Source organism: Denticeps clupeoides, chromosome 2 (assembly GCF_900700375.1).
Source record: "Denticeps clupeoides chromosome 2, fDenClu1.1, whole genome shotgun sequence".
In the NCBI taxonomy this organism is placed as follows: Eukaryota; Metazoa; Chordata; class Actinopteri; order Clupeiformes; family Denticipitidae; genus Denticeps; species Denticeps clupeoides.
In genome coordinates this window covers 9,310,052-9,322,799 of record NC_041708.1, presented here as the reverse complement: position 1 = coordinate 9,322,799, position 12,748 = coordinate 9,310,052, and the positions used below count along the sequence as shown (strand labels likewise).

At 41.6% G+C, this 12,748-nt stretch overlaps 2 protein-coding genes and 1 non-coding gene across 5 annotated transcripts; 2 read left to right on the top strand and 1 right to left on the bottom strand.

The window, feature by feature from the left end:
• Positions 1-216: 216 nt before the first annotated feature.
• On the bottom strand, positions 217-8,731 carry fbxl15 (F-box and leucine-rich repeat protein 15). 2 transcript variants are annotated; one of them, XM_028968932.1, is made up of 5 exons: positions 8,620-8,731; positions 6,428-6,584; positions 4,521-5,026; positions 3,137-3,357; positions 217-1,689 (listed from the first exon to the last, which is right to left on the bottom strand). In XM_028968932.1, exons 1-4 carry the CDS (start codon positions 8,646-8,648, stop codon positions 3,174-3,176), a joined length of 876 nt encoding a protein of 291 aa, XP_028824765.1. In that variant the 5' UTR covers positions 8,649-8,731; the 3' UTR covers positions 217-1,689; positions 3,137-3,173. The 2 variants fall into 2 exon arrangements, with proteins under 2 accessions (XP_028824765.1, XP_028824775.1); XM_028968942.1 differs by having other exon boundaries at positions 4,521-5,023.
• On the top strand, positions 8,615-12,503 carry gpx9 (glutathione peroxidase 9). Of its 2 annotated transcripts, none has more exons than XM_028968953.1 (6): positions 8,615-8,739; positions 10,572-10,852; positions 10,946-11,039; positions 11,261-11,391; positions 12,059-12,189; positions 12,277-12,503. In XM_028968953.1, exons 3-6 carry the CDS (start codon positions 10,967-10,969, stop codon positions 12,332-12,334), a joined length of 393 nt encoding a protein of 130 aa, XP_028824786.1. In that variant the 5' UTR covers positions 8,615-8,739; positions 10,572-10,852; positions 10,946-10,966; the 3' UTR covers positions 12,335-12,503. The 2 variants fall into 2 exon arrangements, with proteins under 2 accessions (XP_028824786.1, XP_028824795.1); XM_028968962.1 differs by having other exon boundaries at positions 12,367-12,495.
• Positions 8,991-9,097, top strand: LOC114785005 (U6 spliceosomal RNA). The gene has a single exon (XR_003748988.1). It is a non-coding gene; the product is annotated as a U6 spliceosomal RNA (small nuclear RNA).
• Positions 12,504-12,748: the final 245 nt, after the last annotated feature.

The window sequence follows — 12,748 nt, the reverse complement described above, 5'->3', positions numbered from 1 at the left end:
GTGAGGGTTTGGAGCCAGGTCAACCACTCAGAACCTCTCTGCTTGTGCGGGAACAGATGCACCTGAACAATTCTGCGCCTCCCCGACCACTACCGAGCAAGATGGGACACAGCGCACCATGAAGTGGAAAATGGGGTGATTGTTTGTTCTGGCAGAGATACTGCGCAATCGGTGTGAGGAGAGGCTGGTCCTCATCGGCACAGGACAGACATTATGGTCCTTTCAAGATTTTTATTGTGAGATGTTTATGAATAATACAAAGGGTGAACATTCACATTCACCGAAAAATTAATGCTTGACATAAATGCTTGACCTATTACAGTAAATTTAAATATGCCAACTATCAATGGATGGATGAATAAAGTACAAACTCATCAGACAAGCTGATTAAAGTACAGGTCAATGCTGCCCTCTGGTGGCAGCTTTACATACCACACTCATAAAATCACAGCAGATTTAAAGTAATCTCAATCAGGAATGAACTTTAAGGAAGGACATTCTAGAAACCTTCATAGGCCTTCATTTCTTTTTCTAGAGCCACAAAAAATATATCATTATTTATATTTACAACATTTATCAGATCAAGAGTGACTTAGAAATAGTAGTTACAGGGACAGTAACTCTGTAACAGGGTTAAGTACGTTGCTCCAGAAAACAAAAAATAATAAAATATAAAAAAACATGATCCTAAATAAATTAAGAACCAATTGTCCAACTGAATAACAATACAGAGTGTATTTAATACACACCATCAAACAAAAATAAAACAAGCCTGTCATTACAGTGTCTGTCAAAAAGAAAAATTATATCTTTACAAATGTATACAAGTGAAAACACTGGGATGGGACTGAAGTAATAGGGCCTAAGGAGGTAAGATGGGGGCCAGTGACCCCTGCGAAAGAATTACAGACTGTATTTGTGGTAGGGGATAGGACGCAGGGTACAGGTACTGGCCATGGTTGGTCAAGGTGTTGAGTCAGCAGTGCATGACAGTACACTCATTTATTTCATTCTGTATTTATTTTTAGCCACAAGATAAGAGGAAGAATGGATCAGATATTTCAATTTTTCAGGAGGACAAGTATACATGTATTATCTCTGTTTTCACATCTTACTGAACTATTACAAAAATTATCAGAAAAAGTCAGTATTTTTCTGAATTAAACAGGAATTCTAGACTCTGACCAAGGATAACAGAGGTGTAACATTAAAACAAAAGAAAACTGTGAAGTTAATTTATGCCGATAATATTGTAAAATAATAAAAAAACATGAATTAAAAAAACAAAATTAATCACAGAAAAACGATTCACAATAAAGCTGCTTGTAGCAATTGTGGCATGAATGCACATTTACTTTAAACAGAAATCTGCATAAATGATGATGTGCATAAATGATGATGTGATCCAGGCCCAACAATTCATATCAGTATGAAAGAGACAACAGATTAAAAAAATGCCAAGGTTTGTTTTAACTCTTTAATAAGTGTAAGATAAAATATGATATTTACAGCAGTTACAGCAGTGAAACAGCAGAACAGTAATTTAACTCACATCCATAATAAATAAATATTCAGTCGAAGCATGTGATTCCCAAAAGCCGCAGCAAGTCCCCATGTTATTGCGGCGCAGCACTGGGATGCAGCACCAGACCGGACGTGTCTGAGGCAAACAGTCGTGCAGCGATGCGCCTGTCAGAAAGCGGTTGGGACAATTAAGCAAATAGACATACACATCCAAATATACACACAGTCGAAATGTCGTGAGTTTCAATCCTGGCTCGGACTTTTGCATGCTCTCCCTGTGTTGGTGCAGGGTTCCTTCAGGTTCTCCAGTTTCCCCCCACCTTACAAAGGTATGTATACTACATGGATTCATGGTTCTGAATTGTCTGTAGGTGTAGGGGTGTGTGTTTGACTATGTGCGTCTGAGCTGTGGTGGGCTCATGCATGCCTTGGGATTAGGGCTGCACGATTTGGGGAAAAAGACATATTGCGATTATTGAGACCAATATTGCGATATGCGATTGCGATATGATAAAGGACCCTTGCTTGTATATCAATGAAAAGTCGCATACTAATAGTGAAATGTTTAATTTCAAAGTGAAACATACAAACTACTTATAACAACTTGAAATGCCCAGTGCTTTCAAAATACAATATTCTACTAAATTAAATAAATCACAAAATACTCTTTTACATTACTGTCGAACTACAAACCCTGGTAAGGCTAAACAACTGTTTTGATTATATTTGGCCGTTATAAAATCCCGTATTATAGTTCTTACGTTTAACAAAAACGTTGTTTGGAGGCTGACTTGAACACAGGGATGCATAGCTTTGCTAGCTTAGCTAAGGTTAAGATTTGAAAACTGAGGTGAATTTCTTTAGGAAACCTTCAAAGTTTGAGAAAAGTTAACTAAACAGCTAAGAACAGTCTAAATAGTTAATGCCTACGTTTAGCCAAAACGTTGTTTGGAGGCTGACTTGAACACAGGAATGCATAGCTTCGCTAGCTTAGCCTAGCTTAGCTAAGGTTAAGACTTATAAAACGGGATTTTATAATGGCCAAATATATTCAAAACAATTGTCCACCCTTACCTATGAAATGTAATCCCCCGGGATCTGGTTTGGAGCATACAGTGGTTTGTACAGCCCCAAGCAGCACAAGAGTGAGGCATTTTTATGCACTTCTCTCCATAGACACGTATATGCGTCACTCCACAGCACAGCCTATCGCAATATGGCAGCGACGTTGACGTATGACGCAGCGCGTCATGCGGCGTCTAACCATATGTCTCCGAATCGAAAGTCATGTGACCAAACACGTCACATCCGACTGAAGTGAGACTTCAGTCAGCTCGCAAACTTTGAGAGAATGAGAGAATGGATCGTATATGTTGCCGATCCAATCCATGTACTAATCATTTAAATCGCATCTTTTTGCGTTCATGTAATCGCACATTACGCAATCGCGATTACGATTGCGATTAGATTAATCGTGCAGCACTACTTGGGATGATTCCACTTTGTTTATGTGACATGTTTGTATACTCAAATGTTCAAATTTTGGAAGATATTAAAAGTGGCAAATTTCAATTCTGATTTGGCTCAATTGGCACCGATGTAGACTGCTTACCTGGGTGTGGTGGGGGTGTGTGCCCGCGGGCGCCAGCCTATATCTGCAGGTTGATGTAAGGCATGTTGACCATGTGATGCCGCACCAGCGCCCTCATCAGGGGAGGCTCCACGTCGATCTCCACGTTGCGCTTGCGCAGCAGGCCCAGGCTGGTCTCAGTCACGTTGTGACAGTGGTTGACCTTCAGGGAGCACAGCTTAGGGCAATACTCTGCCACCGTCCTACACACAGAAAGGAAGGGGGACTAGTTAGTGGTTAACTGACATGCCTGACATCACCCAGAGATGAAACTCCCTGCAGCCCACTGCAAGGTCTATGAAAAAGAGAAAGTGAATAGCTGAAAATATTACAATTAATATCGACTAAAATCTTGCTGAATTTATACACACAGTAAGTATGGAGCGATGTCTCCTTACACCTTCGTAAGTTTTTGATGTAGATAAAGGAGCTATTTCTACTACTCTTGGACATTCTGATTTCACTTCAAGTAAACAAACCAAAAAAATTGGAACGGGCACTTTTCACAGGAAGAGTAGTAAAGATCCCTTTTTCTCTTCTAACGTGTAATAATAACACTGTACTTATAACTTGGCATCAAAAGCAATTTGCAATATGTAATTAGTTCAATTGAAGAGTCCAGCTTCATTAGAACAACTAACCTTGTAGAAGAGGAGCAAACAATCAAACTGAATAACAACAGCCAGTATGAAAATGTATTAATCTTGCTGTGCCGGTTTTTATTTCACACTGATGTGTCAGATACTTTGATATATAATACCTTCCATTTTTATTGTTTGTCGTCGCAAATGAACTACAGCATTCTTTTGCATCTTTAACTGAGACAAACCCAAAATAAGGACAACGCTTCCAGTTTTTGCTCCAGAGATGTTGCCCATGCGCAACATAATACAAATGATAATTCTGCTAGTTCAGTATTACTGGGATTGGTAGCAGTAATGTATTACAAATGAATGACTGGGATTGGTCGCAATAATATATATACAAACGATAATTCTGCTAGTTCTGAATTACTGGGATTGGTAGCAGTAATGTATTACAAATGAATGACTGGGATTGGTCGCAATAATATATATACAAACGATAATTCTGCTAGTTCTGAATTACTGGGATTGGTAGCAGTAATGTATTACAAATGAATGACTGGGATTGGTCGCAATAATATATATACAAACGATAATTCTGCTAGTTCTGTATTACTGGGATTGGTCGCTGTAATATTTGACCAGATCCTTACAATTACTTTTCAATTTCGAACGAATTTACTTCAAATCAGGGCAGTGTACATTTCACTACTGTACATGTGACAAACTAAGAATCTTGAAGTTTTTTTTCTGGCTAAAAGGGACGAGGAGTTGCATTTCACCTGATTGCATCGTTCTGCACTCGTAGGCACCCCGTCAGGTCCAGATGCTCCAGCTCCCTGCAGTTCTTGGCCACCTCCTCCACCGACTCGCCCGTGATGTTGGCGTTGACGGCCACGCTGAGCGAGCGCAGAGCGACACACTTCCTGGCCAGGTAGCAGATGGCCTCGTCCTTCAGCTGCCGACAGGCGGTGAGGTTGATGGCGCGCAGACCCCCGCAGTGGTCAGCCAGGCTGCGCAGAGACAGGCTGTCCACCCACTCGCAGTGGGCCAGTCCCAGCTCCTGCAGCTGCGGGCAGCTGAGCGAAAGGGCTACCAGCGTGTGCCGACTCAGCCGCACGCAGCCCTGGAGGTCCACGCGCTGCAGGTGCTGGTTCTGGCCAATCACGGGCAGGAGCTCCGTGTCTGTTATCCAGTCGCAGCAGTTGTGGACAGACAGGTTCTGAACGACTTTGTTGTCCTTCAATATGCTGCAGAACGCCTCTTTGGGAATGTGAGGTCCCACCTGCTGAAAGGAAAACATATTTCATATTAGAATCAACAAGACATAAAAGAAATCTTGTACAGTGACTCTTTCTCCAACTACAGGGTTTCTGCACGTTTTTCAAGACCCTTCATCAAGGTCATCAACTACAATTCTCGGCAGACAGTGAGGGCCAGATGCTCCCCCACAATACAGTATTAATTGCATTTTATCTTAAGTAATATATTATTATTATTTGATTTATGAATTGTTCTTCCAAATGTTCGGCAATGTTACCGGTCTCATATTACCTGTATTGCAGCAAGCCACCATGGAGCGACTACGATAGGTTAGGTTGAGCACAGTCCAAATTTCAATTTTTTGAAAGCCTTTTTAAGTGCATATAGTTCCGTTCAGAATACACAATTTAAACGTCAGATAACCACCATTCTACTTCTTTATTGTTTATATCTGATTTACAATTAATGAAAAAAAATGTGTCCTGAAATGCTCATATCGCTTCTGTCTTGCCAGCATATGAAGTGATTAAAGAATCAGCTTCTATGATGACTATTATTAATAACACTGCTCATTACCAAACCTATTATACTTATCTATGTACAGAAGTTTGTGATGCTGGATGTTTATTAATATTGATTATTATTAGTGCATTTATGCACAAGTATTGGGAGAGCCAGCTTTACTTGTGCTTAATGATGACTCCACTTTTGAATTTTCCCTACCGCAGAGTATCTCTGGTCTGGTCTTACTGCAGTCTAGAAAATGTTAGTCCTGAGATGGCAACAACCTCACACTTTTGTCCTGGCTGCAGTGGGTCATCTCGTTCTTAGATATAGTTATGATGGAAAGTTCTGTGGCCCGAATACATTGCGCCAGCCAGAAAACCTGGGGTACATGGGACGCTGCTTACTTTTTAGTTTTTAGTTTGTTAAGGGATCTTAAATTCATACCATTTGTAATTTTATTTATTTGTTTTCTTTGACTGAAAGAGATCCGGAGTGGAGGTGCCGTGTTCATTCTCTATGGAAATTCTATGTTTCAGTTTCTGTATTGTGATTTCAGGCGTTAATACTTAATAAAAATGTCTATGCATCTAGGTTATATTGACTGTGACATACCCAGCAATACACTATCAATGAAGCACATATGAGAGAAACATGCTTGCCTTTTCATAAACACAAAAAGTAGATTCCCCTGCTATAAAACAAAAGCCCTACTTTACAACACTCTTTTCTGTCTATAGGTGTGAGTGATATTGACAGTAAAATACTCTCTAATATTCCTCTCTCGATGCTAAAATACAGTGGAAACCAATTCAAACAAAGTTGTCTCCCCTGCTAGAAAGCGTAAATTGTCATTCCCACTTACTTTATTATTATATTACACTGATCTGTCTGTGTGACATGTTAGTAGTCATCATCATACCTGCTTATCAAATGTTCGGCAGTTGGAAAGGTAGGCCTGGACGAGAGAACAGAACTGCTTGCTCACTCTCTGCAGACTGACCAGCTGACGTATCGGGAGGTAGCAGAAAACATGGCTGATCAGGACATCCTCCCAAGGCAAATCTAAAAGATGAAACCTATACGGGTGTTAAGGTCAAGGAATCAGAAATCAATACTGTGTTGTTATTCAGTCCCTCCTGGATTTCGATAGCTTAATTGGGGATTTTGTGGCCTATATTCTGCAGAAACTTGTCAATTAAAAAAATAATAAAAGTCATGCATAATGTAATGTGTACTAGTAGGATTTTTCCAATGAAACTGATTTTTTTTTTTTTTGAATATGAAGGAAATCAAAGAAATTGTGTGTCCCCACAGAATTTAAACAGCAGACAAATGCATAGTAGTGAACGGCCAAGGTGCCACTGAGCAAAGCACGTCCCCACACACTGCTCCCCTGGCGCCTGTCATGGCTGCCCACTGCTCACCAAGGGTGATGGGATAAAATTCACAATAGCAATCACTTCACTTTCAATTAAAGGTCCCCTGAAATAATTTTTTTTTTGTTTTGTTTTTATATTGGTCTTAGTGGTCCCCTAATACTGTATATGATGTCTCTTTCCAAAATTCTGCTGTGGTGCAAAATTACAGCCACTTTGTGCCAGTCCCACAATGAGATTTACATTTACAGCATTTATCAGTTGCCCTTATCCAGAGTGACTTACAATCAGTAACTACAGGGACAGTCCCCCCCTGGAGCAACTTTAGGGTTAAGTGTCTTGCTCAGGGACACAAAGGTAGTAAGTGGCATTTGAACCTGGGTCTTCTGGTTCCTACCTGGTTTACCCACTAGGCTACTACAACCACGCCTATAGAAGTGAGAGGACAGTCACAGAAATGATGTCATCAACACCAATCACAATGTATGCTGCGGACAGGAAGTCTTGTCTGCGTTTTTCAGACAAAAGAAACTGTAATTAACCCACTGTTTCTTTAGAGTCTTGCATGGCGGGACTATAAAAGTACATTTGTCCTCATTTTACCTCCAATCACTGAGGAACTGCAATGCTTCGCACATTTTCAGGTCATGACTGTCGGTGAAGATAATGTTTTAGGGGAGTGGTGGGAAATTCTCTGGGCGGACAAAGCATGAGAAAAGGGAGATAACCTTTCCAAATTCCAGATCCAACTATCTGAGCTGCCGCTCACTGGACGGCGAAGCAGAATGGACAAAGCACTCATTATACCAATCAACATTTCTAGCCACATCAGGATTATAGACAGGCTAGAGGAACTTGTATTAATGTTAAATAATCTCACAAAGTGAAATTTACATAATAGGGGACATTTAATTGATTCTATGAGGGTGGTTAGTTGTTGTGATCATTTGTGAAACTCTGGAGATAATGGTTATTGGTACTAATAATACATTTTAAATAATGCAACAGGTAATGTTTATCTTGTCTGTACATGTATTACATTATTTAATTTTTCAATTTCTCTTGAAAAGGGTGGGGCAGTTCACAGTTAAGGAAGCGGCCCCGTAATCAGAAGGTTGCCAGTTCGAATCCCAAGTCGCCAAGGTCCCACTGAGCAAAGCACAGTCCCCACACACTGCTCCCCAGGCTGCCCACTTCTCACCAAGGGTGATGGTTAAAAGCAGAAGACACATTTCGTTGTGTCACCGTGTGCTGTGCTGCAGTGTATCACAATGACAATCACTTCACTTCCTCTTTCACTCACAGCCAATTTAAATGTCACTGCACATGCGACAAACTACAAGAGAATTCTTTAGAATATAATTCTTTTTTAATCTAACAAAGTACTGTATGCAGCACGGCATTTTATGCCATATCCAACTAAAACTTGTTTTTTCAACCCTGTAGCTCATTATGAAATATTTTAATGGGCGTTCTATAGGACAACAACGGGTATTAATGTCGTAGTTTTTTTTCTTGCTCCAAGCTTCCTGATGTTAAGTAAATATGTATATTATTATGTACATATGTGACCTGTCTTCTGTCAAAACGGACCCCCGGAGGAGGATCATGTGCGGCTCGACCCGCAGGAGGACGCCGGCGCGCCGTACTCGGCGTCCTCATGTCCGGTTACGTGGATAATAGCCGTGAGACGGAGCAGGGGAAGCTGTCAGCAGACGCCGCCGACGCCACTTACTTGGAGCCCTCGCCTGTTTTCGGATCCATCGCTCCTCACAGGCCGGCGAACAGCAGCAGCAGCAGCAGCATCCGGCTGGCTGCACTCTCCGTCCGAGGTGCGTCTCGTCGCCCCGCCGGGGTAAGAGCCGCTGCTGCCGCCTAGTGCGGCGGAGGCGAACGTACACTTCACGCGGACGGATGGCGTTAAATGCCATTCATATTTACATTTACATTTACATTTACATTTACGGCATTTATCAGACGCCCTTATCCAGAGCGACTTACAATCAGTAGTTTCAGGGGACAGTCTCCCTGGAGCAACTTAGGGTTAAGTGTCTTGCTCAGGGACACAATGGTAGTAAGTGGGATTAGTAAGTGGGGGTAGTAAGTGTGCTTGCTTCGGCAGCACATATACTAAAATTGGAACGATACAGAGAAGATTAGCATGGCCCCTGTGCAAGGATGACACGCAAATTCGTGAAGCGTTCCATATTTTTGGGGTAGTGGTGGCCTAGCGGTTAAGGAAGCGGCCCCGTAAACAGAAGGTTGCTGGTTCGAATCCCAATCCACCAAGGTGCCACTGAGGTGCCACTGAGCAAAGCACCGTCCCCACACACTGCTCCCCGGGCGCCTGTCATGGCTGCCCACTGCTCACACAGGGTGATGGGTTAAATGCAGAGGACAAATTTCACTGTGTGCACCGTGTGCTGTGCTGCTGTGTATCACATGTGACAATCACTTCACTTTACTTGAACCTGGGTCTTCTGGTTCATAGGCGAGTGTGTTACCCACTAGGCTACTACCACCCATTCATTTGGACATGAACAAAATAATGCAAATGCAATGCCACTCCTGTACATTGCTCAAGTTTTATCCAGAAAGAAAAGAGATTTGAACGCATTCAAAAAGACTAAAGAGATGTGAAGTTAGTGGTAATCATAAGCAAAATTAACAATATAAAAGAAATGTAATGCATGTAATAAGTATGTAATCTAAATAGAAAAACAGAAATGGACACATTAGCTCTGACACCAGCTCCAACTCTTCAGCTGACCAGGACTGCGAGGAGCTGAGTAGCGCTGCTTTAACCAGGTCAGAATCAGAATGTTTGTTAGTCAGAGTATTGACAATATTACCAAACTCAAAGACTTCAGGCTCCATCTCTCAAGCAATACAAAAAATAGCATATAACAGCATTTCACATATAACAAAAGGCAATGCAATAGAAAACAGAAGTGAAGTGATTGTCACTGATTGTCACAGCAAAATGTGTCCTCTCCTTTTAACCCATCACCCTTGGTGAGCAGCGGGGCAGCCATGACAGGCACCCAGGGAGCAGTGTGTGGGGACGGTGCTTTTCTCCGTGGCACCTCAGTGGCACCTTGGCAGATCGGGATTCGAACCACAACCTTCTGATTATGGGGCCTCTTAACTACTAGGCCACCACTGCCCCAATCAGCACACAGGTTTTAAAATAAATACAATAAGATATAATTTATCTACGATATCATTTACAGGCTCACTCAAGCTACAGTTCATAAGAAAATATATATATAACAAACAAGAATATGTGTAAAGTACAGAATATATGAGATTGAACAGGAGTTATACAGTGCATCATGGTGCAACTTAAGAAGAAAATCAATTTTAGTGGACACTTTCGGGGAGGACTCAGTGTCTATTTCAATAAAATGCATGGGACTGTGTGCTGATTGGACAGCCTCAAGCACATGCCCCTGATGTTAATTGGAAAGAGCTGGATGAGTCAATTTGCAAGAAGAAACCAGATCCTATGAGTTTAAAATTGGATTTGCACACCCTTTGGACACCCTACCTCTCACCAGATACACAACACCGTGTTGCTCCATATGTACTTTCTGGTAAAGAGCAGGACAACAACACATGAGCAGTGAGATTTGCATACCTACGCAAACACTGGATAAACAAGCGTCTCCATTCACGCCTGCACAGGGGCACAATGGAGGCATCCAAGCAGAAGACTTGCTGACCTAAGAGTAGCGGTGCACTGAATGAAGTGAGGCGCACAGAGCGACAACTGGCCACTTCAGGATCATCACTGCTGATTTACAGGTGACACCGCAGCGCCCTCGCGAGTGCTAATGGCAGCGAATTCAATATACGACTTCTCCATGGAGACCTTGGAGGGTCAGACCGTGTCGCTCAGCAATTACAGAGGCATGGTAGTGCTTATTGTCAATGTGGCGACCTTCTGAGGGTCCACCATCGAAGAGGTAAACAGGCCTGCTGTCTGGATGATGCATTGGCATAAGACTTTTAAGTCATTCAAGTAATTTTTTTTTCTGATTTCATGGTTCTATTACCAGTACCACAGACTGAATGCACTCATGGACATGTATGGGCATCTCAATTTCATTGTACTTGGATTCTCCTGCAATCAGTTTGGTCTTCAGGCACCCGGTGAGCTTTAAATTAATATATATCATATTAATAGGACCTGTAGTCGGATTTCCGTTCACAAGTATATTGAGACGTTCAGCCCCCATGAAGCAGTACAGGCAACGTATCGGGTTGTGTTAATCAGGGACAATGGTAATAACAGGGTTTGTTAAGGAGATATAGTTGCATGATGTTTCTTTTGTGCTAAAAATATTTTTTTTTTCTTTTCTGATCTTCATCAGAGGGTAATCACGAGACCCTAAATGTTCTGAAGTATGTGAGGCCAGGCGAAGGCTATATCCCAAAGTTCCCATTGTTTGGCAGGATAGAAGTAAATGGATTACAAGAGGAGCCACTTTTCAAATATCTCAAGGTAGGGTCTTTTTTTTTTTATAACTACTAATAACCATTTTAGAATACATTCCAAAAATGGAGGAATTTGTGAATCAATTACAACAAAAAAAGGCAACAGACATATCTCTTTAAAAGCTTTTTTTATTTTGCAGCAGCTATTTTCTGGATTAGTGACAATTTAGTGAAGTGAAGCGATTGTCCTTGTGATACACAGCACATGGTGACAGAGAAATGTGTCCTCTGCTTTTAACCCATCACCCTTGGTGAGCAGTGTGTGGGAATGGTGCTTTTGCTCAGTGGCACCTTGGCGGATCGGGATTCGAACCGGCAACCTTCTGATTACAGGGCAGCTTCCTTCCTTTACCGCTAGGCCACCCCTGCATTTGTGGAAGGAAGCGGACCCGTATTCAAAAGATTGTTGGTTCGAAATCTGAGCCGCCAAGGTGCAACTGGGGTCCCCTTGAGCAAGGTACCGTCCCCACACACTGCTCCCCAGGCACCTTTCATTTCGTTGTGTGCACTGTGTGCTGTGCTTCACAAGGACAATCACTTCACTTTAATTTCACATATTTACACGCATACATATTACATTATATTTATAAAACCAATAACTGATGGGCCACACATGCTGAAATTTGAATAATATTGATAAAACACAAACTGAATAATTTGTTTCTTTGGCTCAGGAGTGCTTGCCTTTTGTGAATCCAGAAATAGGAGACATCAAGAAATTTTACTGGTCTCCAATCAACGTGAACGACATACGATGGAACTTTGAAAAGTTCCTAATTGGGGCAGATGGTGTGCCTTTAAAAAGGTAGACCTTCTCCTCCAAACTCAAAATAGTTTGGATTCTTGTAGTGTTGTGAAACAAAACACTGACTGTATTATTTTTGCCATGTAGATATGACCTTCACAGCTCTAGTGAGGAGTTGGAGATGGACATAGCGCACCTGGTTTGAAAGATAAGGTGGTGTGAAAATGTCTCTTTCAGGCGAAGGGGCAGAGTGACGATCCCTTGGTAAATGCAAACAAGACTTGCACCCAGGCTTGATCTGATAAGACGTGGAGACGCTTCTGGATTTCAGTGCATTCATCCAGAGAGCGGTCTCATGCCAGCCCCTCTGCAGTGTCAGGAACATTTTTTATGACCTGTAAAATCTACATTTAAAATTAAACATATGTTTTGAAAAAGAATGTAATTGTGAATTTTTATTCCCTTCTTATTTCTTTTATCCAGAGATACTATTGGGTGTAACACAATATGTAAGATCCATGATCATATAATATATTATTTTACATTTTACAAAGAAAGGAAGAAATACGCAAAGAACACAACACACTATCCTAACAATGCTGATTATTCCAGGCAGAGA

Bases quoted from the DNA above. Each gene is read 5' to 3' on its own strand.
- fbxl15 (XM_028968932.1), bottom strand. From the start codon at position 8,648: ATGGATCCGAAAACAGGCGAGGGCTCCAA. The intron at 6,585-8,619 runs GTAAGTGGCGTC...ACACCCGTATAG, and splicing joins AAAACAGGCGAGGGCTCCAA to GTTTCATCTTTTAGATTTGC. The intron at 3,358-4,520 runs GTGAAATGCAAC...TTCTGTGTGTAG, and splicing joins GTGCAGAACGATGCAATCAG to GACGGTGGCAGAGTATTGCC.
- gpx9 (XM_028968953.1), top strand. From the start codon at position 10,967: ATGGACATGTATGGGCATCTCAATTTCATTGTACTTGGATTCTCCTGC. The intron at 11,392-12,058 runs GTAGGGTCTTTT...TCTTTGGCTCAG, and splicing joins CACTTTTCAAATATCTCAAG to GAGTGCTTGCCTTTTGTGAA. The intron at 12,190-12,276 runs GTAGACCTTCTC...TTTGCCATGTAG, and splicing joins GATGGTGTGCCTTTAAAAAG to ATATGACCTTCACAGCTCTA.